This window comes from Jaculus jaculus, chromosome 6 (genome assembly GCF_020740685.1).
Source record: "Jaculus jaculus isolate mJacJac1 chromosome 6, mJacJac1.mat.Y.cur, whole genome shotgun sequence".
Lineage (NCBI taxonomy): Eukaryota > Metazoa > Chordata > Mammalia > Rodentia > Dipodidae > Jaculus > Jaculus jaculus.
In genome coordinates this window covers 86733633-86758305 of record NC_059107.1, presented here as the reverse complement: position 1 = coordinate 86758305, position 24673 = coordinate 86733633, and the positions used below count along the sequence as shown (strand labels likewise).

Below are 24673 nucleotides of genomic sequence, written 5' to 3'. Positions count from 1 at the left end.
TTGACCACTGTAGGAATAAATTATACAGCATTCACAAAGGCTTTTATTTTTTAAATTATTTTTATATATTTATTCGTGGAGAGAGAGAAAGAGAGAAGAGAGAAGAGGCTCACTGGAGCCTCTTGCTGCTGCAAACTCCAGATGCATGTGCCAGTTTGGACATCTGTTTTCACATGAATACTGGGGGTGACATCACACCCAGGATGGCAGGCTTTGCAGGCCAGCACCTTTAACAGCAGAGCCTTCTCCCAAGTGCCACAGACGACTTTAGGTGAAGCTTTTTTTTTTTTTTTTTTTTCGAGGTAGGGTCTCACTCTAGCTCAGGCTGGTAGGGTGGCCTTGAACTCATGGCGATCCTCCTACCTCTGCCTCTCGAGTGCTGGGATTAAAGGCATGCACCACCACATCCGCATTGTGTTTTGAGAGCCTTAGGTACCAATCCATTCTATATATTATAATAAGGAGCAAGATGTTCCCTCAGATAACTTACTTTTTCCAGAGTTGTCTAATGGAAATTGCTTGAAGGATGAAGCAGGCAAAATAGTGTCCCTAGACTTTTAGAATGGTCATAAGGAGCAAGTGTCTTACAGTTTGAGAGGCAGCCAGACCCTATTTAGTTGTTGATGTGAGGGTTCATGAGATGGTGTTGGGAGTGTCCAAACAGATGCTTACTACTGAGTATTGCTACAGCATGATGATGTGGGAGCCTTCCTTTAGGATCTCTCTCTCTCTCTTTTTCTTTTTTTCCAAGGTAGGGTCTCACTCTAGCTCAGACTGACCTGGAGCTCATTCTGTAATCTCAGGGTGGCCTCACCCTCATAGCAATCCTCCTACTTCTGCCTCCAGAATGCTGGGATTAAAGGCGTGCACCACCACGCCTCGTCCTTTTGGATCTTCTTATTCTGCTGCTTACCAGCCACCCCTGCCCAGTGACTTTTGCTAAATGTAACTTTCCTTGCATCACCCACATAGGCAGACACACACAGTATCCTTCTTGATCACAATCACATGAAAGTATAGCATCCATGCCTTTGACCTTCCCATTCGCCAGACTGGAATTCTTATCCTGACCTACTCCTAACTACCCTTACCTCCTTACCTTGATGCATGTGACCTTTCCTAACTTTTTTGCTATTATGAATGCTTTCCAAATGGAGGTCCAAAGTAAGGTAATTTGTCTTGTTTAAAGACTAATTTTGAACAAGCCTTTCTAACTATATTCTTTCCTTTTTGCTTGCTCATGTATTTTAGTGCTGGGATTGCAGGCAGGCAACATGAAGCCCAGCTACCTGCTTGCATAGTTCAGGAGAAGTGTGGGTGACATTGTTTCTTTTCTATGTTGCCTTGGTATTGATCTCTAATTATATATAGTCCTGACAGGAAGAAAGGCTAACACCTACTAAGCACCTGCTGTGTACTAGGCATTGTTTTACCTTCTTTTCATTTATCTCCTCTTGAGTGGACCTATGGAGGTTTTTTTTTTTTTTAATGTTTTCTTAAGAGCCCACTCCCAAATAGTGTGATTTAGCCCAGTTGTTGAGAAGCTCAGGCATGTGTACCTCTGAAACACAGTAGCCTAGATAATTCTAACATGTATTCATGGGTAAAATGAATGAAATTATTAAATTTCATTTTTTAAAGGCTTGCCTCAGGTTTGATCAAACAAAATTGAATTTGGATCACTGGAATTTTTTTTTTTTAACCAGGAGATTCAGATTTTTAAATTAATGAGTGTGAAAAATAAACAAACATAAATTCTTTATGGAGTGGAAACTATCTGTTCACATTCAATACTTGGCACTTGGTAGATGGCAATTTGTAATCAACATGAACTAAAAGGACAGCATCAAACAAATTGAGGCCTTCTTTGAATTAACCTTTCATGAGCTGTTTTGAAATATTAAAACCTCTATTTTTCTGTCTTTAAATTACCACACACACACACACGCACACACACATGCACACACACACACAGAAACACATACACACACTGATTTCTGTTTTCAGAGGGACAGAAAGGTAAAGAATCCATGTTTTTTACTTTATTTCTCTGCTGCTTGAAGGCAAAGCTTGCAGTTGGATGACATAAATTACTTACTTCCAAATTGACTGCACAATGACATAAAACACTTCTCATTAAAGAATTGATTTTTATTTGGCGGGGAGGATTGAAGTAGTGTCTTGGTCTAGTTTCCTTAGGCTGACCTGGAACTTACTATGTAGCCTCAGGTTGGCCTCGAAGTCTTGATGATCCTTCTACCTCTGCCTCCAGAGTGCTGGTATTACAGGCATGTGCCACCAAACCTGGAAAGAATTGATTTTAAAAAGTATTTGATTTTTACTTATTTATTTGAGAGAGAGAGAAAGAAAGTGGCAGACAGAGAGAGAATGGTTGTACCAGGGCCTCTAGCCACTGTAAATGAATTCCAGGCATATGCACCACTTTGTGCATCTGGCTTTATATGGGTACTAAGGAATTGAATCTGGGTCCTTAGGCTTTGCAAGCAAGTACCTTAACCACTGAATCATCTAACCATCCACAAGAATTGACTTTTAGAAGTCTAACTACTGAAGATAGATATTTCTCATTCTTAAAGGTTTGTCTTTAGATCCACTCTACTCTAGGTAGGCTGTTCAAGTATGTCTTATTTTGAAGTCAGAGTTGAGACATTTTTTATTTCAAGTCCCTATGTAACTTGCACTTGAAAAACATTTAGACTATCATTGTGAAAATATTTTATCTTCCTAATATTCTTTTCTATAAAGTTTTGCTTGTTTGTGTGTTTGTTTGTTTTTATTTTTTGTCTTAGTAAGATCTTAGTAAAATATTTTGGAGCTTCTATTCATTTCTCCTCATTCTTCTTAAAATATGCTACACAATCTACACAGGATTGCAATGGACTACTGTTGTAGACAGCTTCACATTGCTGGGATAAATATCCAAATCAGACAGGGTTTATGGGAAGAAGGGGTTTATTTCAAGCTTATAGATTTGGGGGAAAATTCCATCAATGGTGGAAGAAGCTGCTTCCATACATCCAAGCAGAGAGGAACAAACAAGTAGTGTCTAAAAACTAAAATCAGCAAGCATGAATAGGCAGTGAGCAGCAGGGACCCCACTAGAGCTCAGAATGCTCTGAACACATTTGGGCTGGAAGTCACAGCCTCCCCCAAACATACCTTAGGGTGGCTATCAGGATCTATCCTTAGTGACATTTTTTCCAGCCAGGTGGCTAGAGACCCAAGTAATAAGCTTTAATAAAACACCTGAGCCTATGGAGGATATACATTCAGACTACCAATCTCCTGAAGTTTATTTGAAGGTCTTAGCTATTTTTGTAGTCTTTTTTGAAAGTCACCTTATGTTAGTACCATAGCTTTGTGTAAACTATATTCAATCCATTCAGATTCTCATTGTTCTTCTCTATCAATAAAGAAGAATAAATAACAAAAGCAATTGAAGTGTTGCCTTCTATACAATAAAATTTTGAAAACAAATTTTCTGTAGCTAGGCTTGTTTTTTTTTTTTTTTTTTTTTTCTGGGGAAGGGGGGAGGGCTGCAGGATACTTAATCACATAACCATGTATTTAATTAAGGTTTTTGAAGACCATTTACCATGAAATTGGCTCTAAGCTTTTAACTGAATGTTCAAATTAATTGAACAATATTATGACTGAATAAGAAGTGTGGAAAGTCCTTGATTTTTTTATTATTAATGTGAGACTTTGTCATTTGAATTTAAGCAAGTTCTGTGTTAGTAACACAAATTTTAATTCATTTTGTGATGACAACAAAATAGAAGAGGAGCTAATTGTAAAGAAGAAGAGGTTCAGTGGAGGGAGGTAAGGGAGGGGGAATAAGGAGTGTGGTAGAATGGGATTATTAGCAGAGTATATTGTATATGTGTGGAGGCTGTCAATAAAAAGTTTGAAATTATATTAGATTCTCCAGGACCCACCTAAGCCAAATACATCTGGAGATTGTTTGTAGCAGCTAAAGACCTTGGCATACTCATTCTCTCTCTCCCTCTCTCTCTCTCAAATGAATAAAATAAATTAAGGACAATATCTATTAAAAATTTTCAAAAATGTTAAAAATTCATTTAGGTTATAAGTTTCCCAGAGTCACAGGGAGTTAGAGTGGCCCATGGGGTTGGATACTGTATGGAGGATCCTGGAATGTTCCACTAACAGACTCTAATAACCCTGCCATTGAACATGCTTGAGAATAAACCACCTGTGCTTTTGTTGTTGTTTGTTAAAACAGTAATGGCCATCTGTTTTTCTCTCATGGAAATCTTGGGGGTTATTTCATTTCTCCAGCTCTTATCTGATAATGGGCAGAAACCTGTAAAAATCTTTGCCCTTTCTGGCTTATCACCGGTATACCGCCATCTTTGTTATTTCTCTTGTCTGATTTTTATATACTCTGAAGCAACTAATAAAATTTCAGATATCTTCCCATGTGAGGTTCGGTGTTGATGAATGCATCAATGAATGCATGAGGTAGCATGTATTGAATAAATACGGAGTCCAGTGCCTCATATATGGTTATCACTCCTTAAATATGATCACTGTAGCTTTGGCTCACTAAGTCTACTGTGAATGATTCCCACCATGATAGGTGATACCTTGACTGGAATGCAGTGACCTAGAATTAGATCATTCCTTTCTTTCCTGCCTTTTCAAATTATCTCCAAAGTAGTTCTCAAGAGCTCACAAAGATTTTCACACATCTGTCAACTCAACTTGCCAGTTTGCTTTTATCAAGCTTGAGTTCCTTGAATCATTACTTTTAAAAAAGTGTGCTGTTTATGAATGTTAAAATGTGAAATGTGTATTTTAAATGGTTTGTGTTATTTTTAATGTTTATTTCCAGTCACCATTCAGCACTTCTACAATCATACACTCAGATGGATTAGCATTTGACTTATGTCACAGTAAGAACATGTTGAAGAAAAGGAGCACTTAATTGGAATTTCACAGCAATTTCCACATAAACTAGCTTAAACAAGGTGTATCTATGTATAGAAATCAGGAATTGACAAATATGTGTAAATATGTGTGTCAAAGAGATGACTTAAGTTGTTGAGAGCATTCCACACAACAGAGCTTGAATCCAGTTATATCACAGTATGAAATACAGTTTTGTGGCTCAGACTAAAGCTGTTACAGTAAATCTTGATTATATTTCTGTAATGTGATTACTTTAAGAGTTCTTATGGACTATTATATAACAACATAACAGACAACTCATTTAAAACTATTTTTCTGATTAAATCATACAGCTTCTAACCACTTTTTATCAGAAATGAAGTTAAGTGATCTCATGTCTCAAGTAAGCTATTTTTTTGTTCATTATTTTTCTATCATTAGAGCCATAGAAATAGACTGGTAGAGATTTTAGTGAGGATGAGAATTTGAACTTTAATTATACTTCACATTATAATTTCAATGCTATCACTACTGTGTAGCCTTACTTTCTGTGTTGTATATTGAGCAAAAAACACATGAAGAAGCACATTTTTTTTTTTTTTGTTTTTGGTATTTTGAGCTGCCATGGCAAATACTTAATTTTATGTATGTATATGCAACCTTGTTAAATCTTTTTTCTTCTACCTAGAATCAATAACTTGGCACAATGACCATGGTTTAATTGTCTATAAGATGTTTATTTTGGGGGGGAAATGAATGAGTTATTAGAAATGCTTGTGGATAAAAACAGTGATATAAATTTTATACTTTGAAATGTTTCTATTTTTCAGAGTATTCATAAAGCTATGATAGTGAAAAGTAAATCTGCCTATATAATGCCATCCTTCTATAGTACAATGTAAGATACAGAATTCAGATGGAATAATTTATAATTTCTATAGTAGTTTTGTGGTCAGTATTAGAACAATTCCTAATGATGTAGCTAAAACAACTTTATTGCACTTTGGAAAACCAAAATGGTTTTCTTTTTCATACCTTTGCTTAGTTGCCATATTTTCAAAATAGCAATAAAACAAAACACTTCTATTTCTTTTTAGAAATCTAGCTATATAAAAAATAAAAAAAATTGAAACAGTTCCTTTCTATGATAGTACAGAAACTACACTTGTAATTAGTTGGCAATTTGAAGGCTATTAGGACTCTACAAATACTATAAAATTTTTGTGGGTAATATACTCCTTTTGACATACCATATAAAGAAATTGGAGAAAGGAAGTATATATTTATCAACTGACAAGAATGCAAGTCTGAAATTACTGTTCTTCAAAAGGTATATAGTCAAATCCAAACAATATTCCTTTATATGATTAATAAAAGGGAAGAAATTGCAACTCAATCATTCATACTATTTTTAGTATGTGCTAGGAAGCAGAAAAGAGTTAATATTTTATCATTGTTTCCTTAGAAGACCAGGGAAATTTCCTGGGTCTTAGTTTCAAAGACCTTTTGTGCAGTTAACTGAAAGCTGACTACTTAGAATGTGCTAGGCATACATGCTGCTGTGTGTATTATGGTAAAAGCAAGTGCTCACCTTTAGGAAATCTTGACCCACATTTGTATTGTATTAAACTCTTTGTATTAAAGGACATGGTACATTTAAGGCACCTAACTAAAGCTTTGGCACTTATTAAGTTCTCAATAAGTGACAGCCATTAGTCAGATTCTACCATATCCTTTTTTTATAAATGAAATCCATAATTTTTCTCAAGATATTATATTCAGCTGAAGTAATTTATTATTTCTATGATGATATTACCGTCAAAATATTAGAATAACTTCTGAGAATAGTGGGGAAAAAACAGGACTTTTTGGGCACTGGTGGGTCTCCTTTACATACCTTTGTTTATTTCATGATTTTCTGATTAACATTGTCAAATCAAGATACAGAGAACAGAATCTCACAGCATCTCTCCACAGCATAAACACTTATAGAAGCTTTCAGGTTAACTGGATTTCTCTTGAGATAAAAATGTGATGATTCTTAAATATTTTAAATCATGTGTTATGATCAGAAATACTACTTTTGTTATGGGAAGTGCTCAATAACTTAGCTGTTACCAACTTGAGAATCTAACTATAGCTAACTATAACTTTGAGATAACCTTCAGAAAATGTCATGTGACAGAATGTAAAAATTAAATTTAAGCACGTAAAATTTACACTTTTCTCAATGAACAGAACACTCAGAACTGTGCTGTTTAATATTGTAATCTTTAGCCACATGAGTCATTTTAAATTTAAATTAATTTGGATTAAAGATTCAGATCCTAGTCAGGTTAGCCACATTTAAGAGTTCAGTAATTGCATGTGGCTGGCAGCCACCATGTTGGCCTCGGCGGATATAGATATTTTCATCATCTCAGATGTGCTCTGCAGTGTCACTCCAACATATCTTAAACCAAGGAGTAGCAGATACTCATTATTTATAAGTACAGCCATACTGGTAAGCTTGGTGTCTCATAGTATGAGTCTTTCCACCCCATCTTCCAAATTCTGATGAAATTATTTAACAAGAACTTTGACACATTAAGGGGTACTTTGAAAGGACTTTAGTTTCTGTATAAGTTACAAATGAGGGAAGGTTGAAAATGGATTGAGTTTGCTTTTACTCTGTGACTTTTAGGAAAATGGAGTATTAGATGCTGTGTAAAGGAAATGGTTAATCAAGAGATCAATGCTTTCTCTACAGCTCCCTCCAAGCCTTTTCTTGTGAGCACTCCGCCATTCTACTCCGCATGCTGTGGTGGGTCCTGCCGGCGCGCTGCGTCCCCCACTGCTTTTCCAAGTAAGTCTTAATGCTTCATCAGCAATGCCCTGGTTATTCAGTGAAGCCCAGCAGCAGGGTTCATGTGCTCGGAGAAGCTAATTGGCAGCGCAGTGGCAAGGAGATAATTCCTCAGTAAAAACCACAGCGACCCTATGCAGGAGGCTTCAGAGATTTCTCAGACCTCAGCACAGTGCACACTTGTGCGTGGTCCCCACTGGCATTGGAGCCCAGAGCTGACATTAAGGAAAGACGCATGTTTTCTATTTGATATAAAGGATCTCGGAGGGCTGGACTGGCTGTTTCTGAAACCTGTAGCGACACTGTTTTAAAGGGAGAAAAAAGGAAAGAAGGCGAAGGAATTGAGGTACTATGAAACATTTCTGTTCAGCTGAAAGGTGACACAGAAAGTCATTTAGTGTCTGTAAAAAGTGAAAGTGACCAAGAACACAAAAAAAGAGATAAATGCTGGCTATATCTATATCTCTATCTATCTATCTATCTATCTATCTATCTATCTATCTATCTATCTATCTATCTATCTATCTATCTATCTACCTACCTACCTACCTACCTACCTACCTACCTACCTACCTACCTACCTACCTACCTACCTATGTAATTGTGTCTGGGGGCTGAATAAGAAACCTGTAAACCGCAGTGTGGGTGCACACCTCTCCCAAGCCAAAGCAACTGTCAAACCGGAAGTAACTTTCACCTTGGTTTGGGGATGTTTAGTTCAGATAAAAAGCCGACAGAGCCCGGCGTGGTGGCGCAGGCCTTTAATCCCAGCACTCGGAAGGCAGAGGTAGGAGGATCACTGTGAGTTCGAGGCCACCTTGAGACTACAGAGTGAATTCCAGGCCAGCCTGAACCAGAGTGTGACCCTACCTTGAAAAGCATAAAAAAAAAAAAAAAAAAAAAAAGCTGACAGAGATTGGAGTTGATGGTGAAGCAGTTGGGTGGAGAGTGAGCAAGGCTGAAACGCACTGGGAAGCGGAGCCCACCACGGCTGAGCCCAGACCCCATGCCTCTGCGCTTGCGTTTTATGAACGTTTCATGCAGCAGTTGCACCCCGGATTCCTGGCAAGTGAGGCAGCTAATGCTGGTCATTTAAGGAGCGGCATGCCTCTGAGCACCTCTTTAGGGGGCTGATACTTTCCCACAGAGCACTTTACATGGCTGGCACTGGGCCACAATGGGTGACAGACCCGTGACCAATCATCACTTTCTCTTGACTCATCCACACGCGACCTCACCACGATTTTTCACTCTGCAGATGAACTTTAGCAACGGTTTCACATGGAAAAGGTTTGGGCAAGGGTCATTTGCCCTTTTGTATGGCCATAAAGCAGGGCCTGTGTGCCGGTCTTTTCTCCTGTCTCACATTCCAAGTGAATTTCTGGATACAATTTAAAGCACTTGACTGAAAAATAAAGCAGTGAATGAAACTGACTTTTATAGACTCATTCTAGCTCATCTTCCCATATAACCCTGTCCACCTGAAAGGGGATTTAGTGGATGAGCTGAGTGTATACAGGAACTTGCTGAATACATAGGGCCCATTATCAACTGTGGGGATTGTTTATTGACCAGGACTGATACACTACTATTTTGGAAGTGACCTATTAATTGTCCATTTAACGAGAATGTATTGAATTCAAATAGAAAAATAGAAACCATGACTAAACTTTTTACTCGCTCCTTCAAGGTGGTCTGCTATGAGGGCGATGAAAACTTGTGCAAATTAAAGAGACATTTATCACGAGACACTAGAATAGCAGGCCAAGACGTCTGTTGAAGAGACTTCACCCCAAATCTCTGGTACTATAGCATAGTGGCATCTTTATAGATTAATTTTTGGTGTTAGATTCTTGGGTGGAGATTAAAGGTGGTTACACACTTATTTTCACTTATTTCGCTTCACTGTAATATTGGGCTTTTGCTTTAGAAAATTTCTGGTGGTACAGTTCAGGTATGTGGAAATAGTTGTAAAAGCTTCATACATAACAGGCGGATGTTCACATGTGAATGCTGGAGTGTGTGTGTGTGCGCGCACCCCCACGCGCGCACGCTTTCTATAGTGCTACTTGGAACCACTAAGCTTAATAAGAAAGAAGTTGGGTCAGTTTAACAGCTCACAGAAAAGTAATGCTGATGACATTCCTTAGCAAATGTCTCCTTCTCAACTTCCTGAGTGATTACTTTCAGCAGGATTCATTTTTTTTCCCTTTATTTCTTGGCCCTTCCCACTTTGTGCCTTTTGCATAACCAGTGCCAGTTACACTGTTCATCCCCAGAGGCTCAAAACCCTGTGTTGATCTATTTAAAAGCAATAAACATGCCAGCTGAAAATCAGTGCTGCTCAGATCAAGGCTGAAAAATGCAGTACTTAGCTTGTCTGCCTTCTTAAAGTTGGCCCTTTAAGACTCGTTAGAGTCCTACAAGTGCTTTTAATAAGTGTCTGTGTCTCACATTATTAGTTATGATTCTGGAGTGGATTTCTTATTTTCTTGTTTATCATGTTCGTGCATATTGGCAGCAACCAGGAGTAGAACGGTGGAATTATGTTGTCTCATAAAGAGTTTTACATCAACAGCTAATGAGGTTTACGTCTTCGCAATCCTTTTCAGTAAAGGCATTTACTAGATTTTCTTTTTTTAAAAAAATAATAAGAATAGTGTTTATGCCCAAGCTGATAAATTATTTTCCATTGAACAAAAGAAGGAAAATGTACTATTCAAGTAAACTGGTGTTAAGTTTCAGCTTGGACAGCCAAAATGAAGGTTTATACTGAAAGTTTTAATAACTGATGAAAAGGGTGGTGCATGACTTCACTCTTTCCATAAGCTCAGGATCCGGCCAGCACATTTGTAACGAAGCAAGGGAAATAATCCTTTCACTCTTAACATGATTCATTTGTTTAATGTTGATTTGGCTTTTCTTGACATTTCAGATTTCGATTTGACTCTTTGTTTGCAATGTGGAAACAATCATTCATTCAGTGCCCTTCTCACATGTAGTAAATAGTTTAATAGGCTGTTTAAGCACAGTCTTTACACTGGAGAAAATTAAAAGGCACTGGTAAAAGCCTTCCCCTCTGCCAAAGCATTGCATGGAAAATCTTTGATATTACATCCACAAAGTGCTTTTCAAAATAACACGTTTCTCAGCTAAAATGAAGAAGGAAGTTCTAGAAATTTTGTAGATGATGACCTTGGAAAAAGCTATCTAAAACTTAGACTCTTAATTAGGTGGGTTAGCTAATTGAGTTAATCAAACAATTATTTTATTTTGTCTTTGAGCATCTAAGAAATTTATGCCTAAAAGACAAAGCTTCAGTTTGGAGTAAGCTTAGCAAAGTCTGAATAAGGCAATATGCTTCTAGGATAACTTGTTCTGTTGCTTGGAAGATATACTAACATTTTATAATTTGGAGTTATTTTGCCATCTTTCCTTACTTGCTAAAACTTAAGAGAACATGATATACTCACAAAATTTGAATTTAGGATTTTGTGGAAGGCAGCATGCAAGAAACTTTTTCTTGTGTGAGTGTAGCTTGACTTTGTAGGTTTCACTGTCCAGGATGGGATGTGCTCCAATTACTATTGTTGCCACCTGACCTGGCTGTTTGGTTTGCTGCTCTTAGGTGAAATAATGAAGAACTGAGGAAGGAAGTAAGAGTTCTGTGGAAATCTAGGAAAGACTACATGCAAGTTTTAAAATGCATGTTATACATATGTATTATAAGATTTAACTTAACTTACTATGTTAAATCTTCAGAGGGATGCAGCATTTTTTCTAATAAAGAAGCCTAATTATATTGTCTAAATATCATCAAGTTCATGCAATAAGATGCTGACTTCTCAAAAGTGAAGGAAGGAGCATTTCCACAGATAAATAATAGCCATTCAACCAAGAAGAATGTTTAAAGATGTCACAGACTCGCCAGGCATGGTGGCGATTGCCTTTAATCCTAGCACTCAGGAGGCAGAGGGAAGAGGGTTGCTGTGAGTTCGAGGCCACCCTCGTATTCCAGGTCAATCTGGACTAGAGTGAAACCCTACCTCCAAAACCAAAACAAAACAAAACAAAACAAAAAAAGCTATAGACTCAACACAATAGACTTTCCAAGTTGATGGCTCTATTCAGCAGTTCTAGAGAGGCAGTAAAAGTATTGGAGTTCCATTCCTAGAATGCAGTTTCTTTTCTGCCCATGTCTTAATCCTGAAAGATGATGGTGCTGAGTGCCAAGGGAAATGGGTTTCTTTTTCCTGGCCTTTTTATAGGCCTTTACCCAAGCATAACAGGAAAGCACATAGGGCTACTTATAGAATCACAAGTTGAGAATTCCCAAGTAAAAGAGAAGGATAGGGGAGGGGAGGACAGGCAGGGTAGAGCAAAGTAAGACGCAGTTTGTGGTGGTTTGAATGTAAAATCTCCCCCATAGCCTCATGTGTCTGTGATTTAACTTCACACTCAATCCCCAGATGGTGAAGCTTTTGAGAGGTGGTACCTCACTGGAGGAGGTGTGTCACTGTAGGCCAGCCCCACTTACTAGTGTTTATTAACTCACTCTTGTTACTTCTTCCCTGCTGTTGATATGAAGACATGAGTTAGCTAATGCTCTGCCATACTTTTCCCACCATGATGAAGCTTCCCTTGGAAACTGTAAACTGAAATAAGCCTTTTCCTCCCACGTGTTGCACAATCAGCTAAGTATGTGTCTACAGAACAATACAAGGGCATTGGATTATGCTGCAGACAGGGAAGATCATAGCCCCATGGACTCTGAAAGGATCAGATTGTCTGCAGCTCTTCAGCTGTGAAGACTCTTTAAAAGGCACATGGGGCTGGGGAGATGGCTTAGTGGTTAAACACTTGCCTGTGAAGCCTAAGGACCCTAGTTACGGCTCGATTCCCCAGGACCCAAGTTAAGCAGATGCACAAGGGGGCACATGAGTCTGGAATTCATTTGCAATGGCTGGAGGCCCGGGCATGCCCATTCTCTCTCTCTCTCTCTCTCTCTCTCTCTCTCTCTCTCTCTCTCTCTCTCTCTGTTTGTCACTCTCAAATAAGTAAATAAAAATGAACAAACAAACAAACAAAAAGGCACATGGAACAAACTCTTCTGTGGACCAGGCTAGCAGAAAGCCAGCAATTGCAATAGTGACGGACCTCTACAACTATCAGGACTTTTCAAAGAAATTGACTATTCTTGGCCAGACAAAGATAAATGACAGGGAGAACATGAGAGTTTTCTTCAAATTAGTTACATTATTTATTGTGAAACAATATGTGAAGGGCAGAATTAGGGCCAATAAGTAGAGTTTAGAGGAAGTAAAATTTGCTCTTGATAAAGGGAAACATGTATAGCCAATCAGGCTGTGTGTTACATATGATCATGTTGCTGTCCAAGCCCTAGATCATATGCACTTAGAGGATATAGTTTTCAACTTGAGTAGGACAAGGCAGGGAAATGGTGTCTCCTCTTTTCAAACTTCAAGTTTGCAGAAACTGTCTAGACACTCTTGTGCATGAGCACATATGCATATACTCACAAGCATATTTGAAAAGTAGGACAAAGAAGCTTCTCATGGAAGAGCAGATCCTGGGAAAGAAACTCCTGAAGTTGTACAGGAAGACGAAAGCCTGCAGAACAGCACCTGTCTCCCACATTGGAAGCAAGCTGACCCTAGGAGATAGTGTTTGAAACAACATACATTTGTGGAAACAGTTAATGGGGGATGATGTTATTTTTTAGCTGGCCCATTGGAAAGACATGGATTAAACAAATGACCCTCAGTTCTGAGAAGGTATTGAATCCATTAGAAGGATAGTAGAAATTTCTTTGTGAGAGGGTTGTTGGTAGCCTCTAGGTTCATTATCCTGGAAGAATCTTTTATATTTTTACTAAAAGTCTGAGTAGGTTTAGATTCAGTGCTCTATATTAGTGCTCTATATCTCTATATTAGTGCCTTCACTTTCCTTAAAAGCCAGAGAGGGGGCTGGAGGGATGGCTTAGTGGTTAAAGCATTTGCCTGCAAAGCCAGAGGACCCAGGTTCGATTTCCCAGTACCCACCCACAAGGTGGTGCATGTGTCTGGAGTTCATTTACAGTGGCTGGAGGCCCCAACATGCCCTCACTCTCTCTCTCTCTCTCTCTCTCTCTCTCTCTCGCTCTCGCTCTCGCTCTCGCTCTCGCTCTCGCTCTCAATCTTTCTCTGTAGAATAATTTTTTTTTAAAAAAAGCCAGAGAGGTACTAGACAATGGATTTGTTTTTAATGTGGAAAATGTCAACAATAGGACTTATTGGGAATGGGTTACATATAGCTTTCCTTGGAAGTAGATAGCTGTACAGTGGGAATACAGCCTGGACTGGAACAGGGAGCAGATAGCAAGGCTAGGTCCACAGTAGTGATTCCTTAACTCTTCCATTATTACCCCAAAGGTATACATATACTATACTCTACTTAAAAATGCATATTTTGCCACTTTATAGTTATATAACTTTGTTGTGGACTTTGCATATGGGTGTAAAAATGTTTATTAACTCAGGAAATACATTTCTTTTGCTCTGCTTGTCTTCATGAAAATCAAATTAAAAGATAAGTTCATTTCAGTCACCCTTGCTCCTAATCTACCGTTCCAGTTTATATCCTATATTCTTCCCACTTATACCCTCCAAGCTGAAAATACCAGATGGTGCGAGATTCCAAGACTCAACTGTTTCAACTTTGCCCTCACCTGGCTTCATACCTCTTCCCATCTTTCTGAGACTTTTGCCTGGCAATTTATATTGGCTGCTTAGTTAGTCTCTCAGTTCTCTTGTGCTCATCTGGTACTCTAAATGCCTCTGTGGTGTGTTTCATTGTGCTCATCTTGCCATACATGCCTGTGAGCCTCCACTTATCTATCTAGTGTGAGTACCAAGGATGGATCAGATTCAGCTTCACTTACCACTCAGCAGCAACCCAGCAACTCTGCCAAGTGATCACCCAAAAGTTTCTGCAGTATTTGCTTGCTTCCACTAGAATGTAGAGCCAAAGCTATTTTACTATTTTACAGTAGGCAGTAGATATGAATTATTTGTCTGTAAGTCTGTAATAGCCTATTTGAATGTTTAGTTTATGGTTTTCAACTTTTTCTCCTCTGCATTTTTACTTCGTTGCAAACATAGTTTGTATCTTATGTGTCAGGCTTTTAAAAGATTCTATGAAAGCCCTTTCTCTGCTGCTGCCTAATTTTCATAGTCCTTATATTTCATGGTTCTTTGAAGATTTTACCAATTGGATAGTTAATTTAGTTCTTTACCTTTGGGTGTTTTCCATTTTCCCCTAAGTTTGATTACTTTTAGCTACAGTGATGGTAGACTGGGTGAATTTATAGGTAAGGATGCCAGAATGCAAATGCAGAAGAAAGAGTCAGGACTGAGTTGAGAAAGTCTTGGGGATGTCTGAGTTGTGTCCTTTGTCCCTCTGAGCATTTCCACTACTGAGGGAGAGATTTGGCATATGATTTTGGTAAGGGCCAAGTGAAATACAAAGGGGAAGCAGATTTGTGGTACCCACAGGTTGGACTAGACATAGAAATATTCTTTTCTTTTTTCTTTTTTTTGAGGTAGGGTCTTATTCTGGTCCAGGCTCACCTGAAATTCCTACATAGTCACAGGGTGGCCTTGAACTCATGGCGATCCTCCTACCTCTGTCTCCCGAGTGCTGGGATTAAGGGCATGCACCACCACACCTGGCTTCTTATGTAATATTAATGAATCCTTGGGGCAGTTTTTATAAGATCAGCATCTATCAGTTCTCAAAGGTATCCAGTACACAGAAGAGGTTAAGCAGTATTACTATGAGTACAGCCCCGGGGGGAGGTTGTCTGGCCAGGGTATCAAGTAGGAGGGGCTATGGTCCTGGAAAGACAGGAGATTTCTCTTCTCTAACCAAGTTGGCCTTTTGTATTTCTCATCTGCCCCTCTAGGAGAAGAGCATATGCTGCCTCTGCTGACCCAGGACTCTAGTTCCAAAGCTCGTAGAGGAATTTTAAGAAGAGCAGTGTTCTCCGAGGACCAGAGAAAGGCTCTGGAGAAAATGTTTCAGAAGCAGAAATACATCAGCAAAACAGACCGAAGGAAACTTGCTATCAGTTTGGGACTAAAGGAGTCACAGGTACTATTGAGCAGGAAAATACCTCCTGCTCCTAATGTCTGCAGGAATGCAGTGAAATCTGCCCACTTGCAAATATGTCTTGTGTTGGGCATGGTGCTGTACCCTGAGGTGTTCTCAAATGCTTTTCATAGAGTTTTTAGTAGGTAGATAAAGGTGAGAGAATTCCTACTTGGAATAGGTCTATATAGCAAAATGCCTCAGTTTTTGCCATAAGCTGAATTAATTCTTTGAAATGAAGAGAAAAGCAAAAGATTTTCATTCATATCATATATTTGTTACATTGTATTCAGAGAAACAGAGAAAACAATTTATTTCAAAAGCAACAAACGTTTTTCTGTCTTTCTTTTCATTTTCAATCCAAAACAGAACATAAGTGTGATTCATGAATACCTCTGAATGGATTTCATTATTCTATGTTTTGCATTTCTGTCATGTGCCATCAAGTCATTTCACATCCGCAACATCTACATACTTTTCTTGTTCACTAATGTGTCATATGGTGGTGAATGAGACCTTATGGACTTTTGAGCATGTGGAATACTCTAATGTTTGACAAACCTATGAGTAAGTAGCACATAAGAGACTGGCATTTTTCTATTAAAATTTCCTTATAATTGTCACCACTGCAATCAGTGTGTATGTGTGTGTTTGTGTGCATGCACACATGCATGTGGAGGCCAGAGGTTGATTTCCTTAATTACTCTCCACCTTCTTTATTAAGACAGGATTTCTCATGTGAACCTAGAGCTCCCTGATTTGGCTAATCTAGCAAACCAGCTTGCCTTGAGGAGCTGTTCTATTTCCTGCCACATCCACCTAGTATTTTTGTAGGTGTTGGTGTTGAACTCAGGTCCTCATTCTTACACACTTTTATCCACTTAGCCATCCTCCTAGCCCATCATGTCTGATTTCTAGATGAAACAGTGTAGGGAATTGAATGTTGACTTAGTGTCATGTGGCCAAAGTGTTTGGAAGCTGGGGTCCTATCCTAGGCAGCCTGAGTTAGTGTTTGTGGTTTCCATTCTTGAGGCATCATGTACAGCTATACAGGGTGTGCTTCTATAAGGGCATTTAGATAAAGGGGGAGGCAACAACAATTAAAATGCAGCAGGTACTCTGGTGTCTAAGCTGGTTTTCTGGTCCAGGTCTATATCCACCTGAATTTTTGAATTAAGGTAAAGGAAGAAAAGAGCTAAAAGATGCTCTATTTAACCACATCCTGGGTTTTTGGATCATATTCACACCAGCTGTTTCTGTATGAGTCTCCTGATAACTCTATTTCCCTCGAGATATGGACTATTTCCACAGGCTGCTTCCTTACTCTCCCCCACCAACTTTTTCTAGTAGTAGGCACAGTATGTGAGTGGTGGAGGGTAATTGAACTAGGTTATTCAACCTACCTTCCTTGCTGTGGCTAGAAGGTCCATAACCTTAACACACTACTCTGTGACTTAGTTTCTCCCTTAGAAAAATGAGAATTCTGTCTTAGAGCAATTTTGTGTGTTAACAGTTCCATAGAACAGATGGTCTGTTCTATTGAATGCATTGGGCTAGGTAGGTTGTAAAAGGAAATATTGATAAGTACTATATCATATTCTTTGTACCATAGGAATTTACATAATAAGCCAGAAGCTCACAAAAAGTTAGATAACAATATGAGACCATATAATAATACAGAGTGTCACCTTGGTGGGTTAGCTATTCTGCCCAGTAAGGGATCTAGACCAGTGGTTCTCAAAGTTGGATATTTCTCTGGGACCTCATGTGAATCCCATGTCTAGAAAGGACAGGCTTGTGATGGTCATCTTGATACACTTACCTCAGGAAGCCAGGTGATGAACCTGCCAGACCCTTATAGGAGCTCTTGGACCTATTCACAGAATGTATAAAAGCATGTTAAGCTCATCTGTATTGTTAGAAGCCAAGATAGTGTCTATCTTTGGAGAAAGCAGATAGACTGGGGAGGGTATGATTGGGGGCTTTGGGTTTCAACCTTATCTCTGTGTCAGTTATACAGGTGATTTTACTGTCCTTCAGGAAAAGCCAAAATACACACATAGATCACATTTTTACTTAAATGTGTATGTGTGTATACACACATACACATTCTGAGTTTTGACTTCATTTGTAAAAGAGAAGTAATAAAATCAACAAGAGCTGCTGAGCTCTTTGTGAGGATTAGGTACATCAAATGTAAGGGCACAAGGTGAGCATTATGCAAGCATTTGCATTCTATTTTGGGTAATACAAACCATATATACATTTATTTTTGAAATAGTATACAATATTTGAATACATTGAATCAAGAACCATTTTACATTATAGCAGAGGCCTGGAGAGATGGCTTAGTGGTTAAGGCACTTACCTGCAAAGCCAAAGGACCCAGGTTCAATTCCCCAGAACTCACGAAAGCCAGATGCACAAGGTGGTGCATGTGTCCGGACTTCATTTACAGCAGCTGGAGGCCCTGGTGCACCTATTCCATCCCTCTCTGCCTCTTTCTCTCTGTCAAGTAAATAAATAAATAATTAAATGAAAATAAAACATTTTTAAAAATAAGTAAATTATAGTAGAAATCAAGTGGTACTGGAGAGAAAAGGTATTTATTTGTAATTTGCCCACTTTTCTTCTTGTTTACTATGAATAGTGGGCTTTTTCATATGCTTATAGTATGTTTATTTATCCAGAAATTTCTTTTATATTGTCAGTTTTACATTTTTCTTTTGGGCCTCAGTATTTTATACCTTCTTAAGAAAATATTCAGCTCAAGACTACCAGTATGATCTAATATATTTTCTTCCAGAACTTTTGCAGTTTTATTTTCATGTTTAGCTATTTAATACACTTGGGATTTGTTTTTGTATATGTTGAAAAAGATGCAACTTTTGTATATTGCACTAAATACACACATTTATCCTAACACCATTGGATTATTTTTAAAAATGTGGAATTATATGTTACATATACAGATATTATATATATATAATAAAATATATAAAATAAAGTGTGGCCATTTAAAATGATATGACAAAATTTGTTGACATGGAAAAATATTCATTGAATCTTTTTTAATAAAAATTTTCAAATTTATTTATTGAAGAGAGAGAGAGAGGGAGGGAGAAAGAGGAATAAAGAGAGAGAGAGAGAGAGAGAGAGAGAGAAAAGGAGAGAGAGAATGGGTACACCAGGCCTTCAGCTACTGCAATGAACTCTAGACCAATGTGCCCCCTCGTGTGCATGTGTGACATTGCTCAATGTGTGCATGTGTATGTGTGACATTGTCACTGTGCATCTGGCTTACATGGGACCTGGAGATTTGAACATGAGTTCTTAGACTTTGTAGGCAAGCACCTTAACTGCTAAGCTATCTTCCAGCCCAAAAGGAGTTGTGCTTTTTAAATATTATTTATTTATTTTTTTTTAAGAGAGAGAGAAAGAATAGACACCCCAGGGTCTGTAGCCTCTGCAAACGAACTTCAGATGTATATGCTACCTTGTGTGTCTGGCTTTAGGTGGATACTTGGGAATTGAACCTGGGTACTTGGCTTTGTCAGCAAGCACCTTAACCACTAAACTATCTCTCCATCCCTTTAAAAAAATATATCAGTGTGTGATTATATTAGCATATTACTAGTATATATTCAGGTTTTATTATAGTGATTTTTCTAACAAAATTTCCAACAAAATTTTTGTTTCTTTTCTGCTTTCCTCCTTCCTCCCTCCCCCTCTGTGACCTCGTCTTACTTTAGCCTCCTTTCTACTTTCATACTACATCTTTTTCTGTTGTTTGTCCCCCTGTCTTCTCATTACCTCTTATTGTCCTGTGTTCTCCTATTTCATTTCCTATCATATATCTGTTCTTTGATCCCCTAATGTACACACATACAAACATTAAATAAATCTGCAAATGTAATTTTTGTCTTTCTGGGCTTGGATTACCTCATTTAAATATAATTCTTTCCAATTCCATCAATTTTCCCACAAATTTCACAACTTCATTTTTCTTTACAACTGAGTCAAATTCCATTATGTTTATGCCCTGCATTTTTCTTACCCATTTATCAGTGGATGGATATATAGCTGGTTCTAATTCCTAGGTATTATAAATAGAGTAGCAATGAACATTAATATGCAAATATATCATAGTGTACAGATTCTTTTCTAAAACCAGTGATTTTGAAGACACACTTTTCATGTTTTTCTTAAATTAAGATGTACCTAAAACACCCTTTTTCTTTTCTCTTGCACACACACACAAACACGGGGAATAGGGAAATAAGGATTGTGATGAGCAAAGCCAGAATCATTAATGGGACAAATAACTCTTTCTGTGAAGCCCATTAGAAATAGTTGGCCTGCCTTCTAGGAATAAGTGACAACTGCAAATAATATAAATTCATGAACAGAATCAAACACTTCAGTGTATATAGTTTAGAGTTGTTTTCTTAGGAAGAACCTTAATCCCAGGATTGTAGCTGAGATGGAAGTCATTTTCACTCAGTTGTCTAGGGTAGATTTCTTTTACAGCTATTCAAGTGGAAGGAATGCAGGAATTGTTGTCAATCTAGAAGGACCATCCAATAAATTTTTGTTTACTAACAGAAATTGTTGGCTGATATCCTTTAACTACTGAGCCATCTCCCCAGCCCATGGTGTCTTTTACTAATTATTTCTTAGTAAAAATTGTATGTATATATAGGAATTTATATCTATGCCTACATACATCTCTATACATGCACATACATATAGATACAAACATATACATGCATATGTATAGATATATATTTACTTATGTATGCATATATAATTAAGTGTATGTATATATATTTACTTAAGTGTGGCATGTGTGCAATGTGGTGGATGCATACACATGAACCTCTGTAGAACCTCATGCACTGGCTGTGGTAGGGTGTGCTTGTCTGTATTGGCGAGAGTGGGATGTCAAGTATCTTGCTTCATCACTCTTCTACCCAATCTCATTTGAGCCAGAGTCTCTTATGGATCCTGCACCTGCCATTTTCGAGTCTTATTCTTTGGTCTCTGCTAACCTCATGGGGCTGGAGTCACAGGAGCATGTGGCCATACCCAGTTGTTTATGTGGGTTTTAAGGACCAACTTCCAGTAAGTAGCCTGTCTAGCCTTCTCAGACTGTTGCTTGCACAGAAAGTGTTCTTAACCACTGAGTTATCACTCCAGCCCTGGTTGGTGTATTTTATTCTTTTAAAATATTTGGATTTATTTGTGAGAGATAGGGGAAGAAAGAAGTGAGAGAGAGAAAGATAGAGTGAGAGAAAGAGAGAGAGAGAGAGGGAGAGAGAGAATGGGTGTATGGGTATGCCAGGGCCTCTTGCCACTGAGTAAAAACTCCAGGTGTATGCATTACTTTATACATCTGGCTTTTAATTACTGGGAAATCAAACCTGGGTGAGAAGACTTTGTAAGCAGAAGCCTTCAACTACTGATCCATCTCTGCAGCCTATGGTATTTTTACTAATTATTTCCTAGTAAAAAATGTTCAGTTTTTGTTTTAAAGATGGAAATCTAGCTGGGCATGGTGGCACATGCCTTTAATCCCAGCACTTGGGAGGCAGAGGTAGGAGGATCATCCTGAGTTCAAGGCTATCCTGAGACTCCAGAGTGAATTCCAGGTCATCCTGGCTAGAGTGAGACCCTGCCTCGAAAAATCAAAAACAAAAATAGAAGTCTAAACTTAGTGTAAGAATGCAAAGTACTCAGAAAAAGAAAGTGACTGGGCTTCAAGGCGGCGGGAAGTAAATTGGGCAGTCTGCCCAAGGACCATTGAGTTCACAGAGGATGAGGCGGTGCTCAATAACAGAGTCAAAGCTGAGTGTGTTGGGGGAAGGTGCAGTTCAAATCAGGAACCACCATCACAAGCATTAACTGACATAATTATAATCAATTGTTCTTTATTGAGCCTAATTGTTATAATTTGATAAGACCTGGGAGTAATCAAAACTTGGAAGCTTTACAAAGCCTACAATTTATCAAAGCATTACAAAATGTACTGCTAATTTAGTCTTAGAAAGCTCCTGGTGAGGTCTGCATGTTAAACAGCCTGTGTGCCAGAAGTGGACAATGATGGGTTGGGCTCTAAAGCACTTACATTTTATTTGCAATGTGACCTTAAGTTGGCTAATCTTTCCAAATCCTGATTTTCTTAGATGTGAAATGAAGATTTCTTGTTATTATTGTGAGTGTCAAACTATGAAATCCACCTAGAGTTCAAAACTGCACACACACATGCACACACACACACACACACCCCACAAAACACTAAGATATTATACTAGTCAATGCATTTCTTAAATACTTTAGCTCAAACTAAACAGTGTTTTAAAATACCCAAGAACTTTACATCAATTTAAAAAGGCACTAGACATACAAAAATATAACTAATTTACTATACCTGTTTTGTTTCATAAGTATATATAAAAACCTTTTGTAAAATTCTTATTTTACTTATTTATTTATATTTATTACATGTGTTGTACATAGTGTGTTTGCATATTGTGTATGTATGTTCATTATGTGTGTAGTGGCAAGAGGTTGACTTTGAGCTTCTTCTTTGATTGCTCTCCATACAAGGTCTCATATTTAAACCTAGGGCTCAAAACTTTGGCTAGTCTAGCTAGGTAGCTTGCCCTGGGATCCCTTGTCTTTGCCTCATGAGTGCTAGGATTACAGGCAGGCCACTATGCCTGCTTGGAATTTACATGGGTGCTAGGTGTTTGAACTCAGATTCTTATTCTTGTGGGACAAGGGCTTTATCCAGTGAGCCATCTCTCCAGTCACCTGAGGTATTTTTGGAAGAAGTCTACATGAAAAGCCACAAGGACTTTGTCAGGTTGAATTTCATAATGAAATACTCTATAGAATGGGTAACAGAAATAACCACAGTTGACAATGAGAAAGGAAGTGGCTGGAGACGTAGTGTAGAAGTGGAGCACCTGCCTGCCATGCATAAGGACTTGGATTTGAGTTCCAAGCTCTTCAAAATAAGTAAAATACTAAATTAAAATAACTCAGAATAAATGATTTTCCCCCCAACAATTTTATCAACAGGTGAAAATTTGGTTTCAGAACAGAAGGATGAAATGGCGGAATTCCAAAGAAAAGGAAGTGCTTTCCAACAGGTGCCTCCAGGAAGTAAGCCTTCAAGATGAAGTCCTCTCACGGTCTGCTCTGGGCTTTCCTTCTCAGTGTCCTTCCATCTGGGAAGTCTCCCAACAGCACTCAAGTCCCAGCTGGAGAGAGAATTCTCCGGAACCTAAAGAAGGACTTACCCAAGAGAATTCCGGGGCATCATCCCCCAAAGCAAATTCACTGCAAAGTGCCTTGTATTTGTGTTCTGAGGAAGAAGGTGGAGGCAAAGAGGGACTTAGTGGGGCTATCTGAATGGAAGCATTGCTCTGTGCTGATAAACAACCGTTAACCAGTAATGTTTGGACTCTAAAGCCAGTTAGCTTATGCCTTGTCAGTGCCTAAAACCTAACATCTTGGAGTGATGTCTGAGTAGATGCTTTAGGAAACCCATTCCACTGTCCTCATGTAGCTCTGAACTCAGGCTCAATGTGTAAGTGGGGTAAACTTTCCCAGGAAGTTTGATGGTACTGGAAAGAACAACTGCTGGCTCAGTCACTGCTCTGCAGACCTGCATGTGTGCAGCTGTCTCTGTGTACATATATATGTAAATTCACACTAAAATACATTAGTAGAAACTAGTTTCTTGTTCAATTTTTGCATTGAGCAAAATAGTTTTTATATGAAAAATAAAACATTGAGAGTATTAATTTTTAAATAAATAATGTAAAATTTGATACCACATGAATATATTTTTAAAAGTTCTATACTCTCTTGCTTCTTTTGGTATGTCAGTGGTACTAATAAAAACAGCCAATTAATGGTAGATATATACTGAAGACATACACAACATGACCTGTATCAGAAAAATACAGTTTTTGAATGTAAGTACTAGTATTCTTAATTTCCAAATTGAATTCATCAGGGAAAGAGATACTCATTTAGCTGTCTTTCGATTTTATTTTTCTTTGTATAGACAGGCCTGGGACAAGGGTTGCAAAACAAAATTAATGAAATAAATTTTAGGGACTGGAGGGATGGCTTGATGGTTAAGGTGTTTGCCTACAAAGCCAAAGGACCCAGGTTTGATTCCCCAGGACCCATGTTAGCCAGATGCACAAGGGGACTCATGCATCTGAAGTTTGTTTGCAGTGGCTGGAGGCCTTGGTGTGCCCATTTTCTCTCTCTCCCTCTTCCTCTGTCAAATTAATTAATTAATAATAATAAAATATTTTTTAAGAAAGAAAGAAATTTTAGGACTTGTCAGGTAAATAAAAGTCACCTCAATAATGTTTCAATATTGTGTTGGACAAGCAAAAACATTTACAACAAGTAAGTTGTGATTAGTATCCAAGAATATATAATGCCATGGTGTCAGTTTCTAAACTATCCCCTTCTGGGCTAATAAAAACACAATACTGATGGGATCTGTGATGATTTCTATTTGCACTTTTAGGTACAGGCCCAGTTTTACATGTAGCTGGATGCCACATAGCACAGCTTATTTTATGTCTTAACAAACACCATCCAGATGTTTTATGTTTTTTGACTACCCTGAAATAGTATTTTTTATAAAATCACATTTCTGGTAACAATTTGCTTAGTTAATCCAGATATGTTAATTCCAAGTCCAAGAAAAAA

The 24673-nt window shown here is 38.1% G+C and overlaps 1 protein-coding gene across 1 annotated transcript in view; it reads left to right on the top strand.

The window, feature by feature from the left end:
- The window catches only part of Dbx2 (developing brain homeobox 2), a 31881-nt gene extending 8237 nt beyond the window's left edge, over positions 1 to 23644 (top strand). The window contains 3 exon segments of the mRNA XM_004668507.2: positions 7685 to 7780; positions 15744 to 15931; positions 23015 to 23644. Of these exon segments, the coding sequence (XP_004668564.2) occupies positions 7685 to 7780; positions 15744 to 15931; positions 23015 to 23347 (617 nt within the window). The 3' untranslated portion in view covers positions 23348 to 23644.
- Positions 23645 to 24673: the final 1029 nt, after the last annotated feature.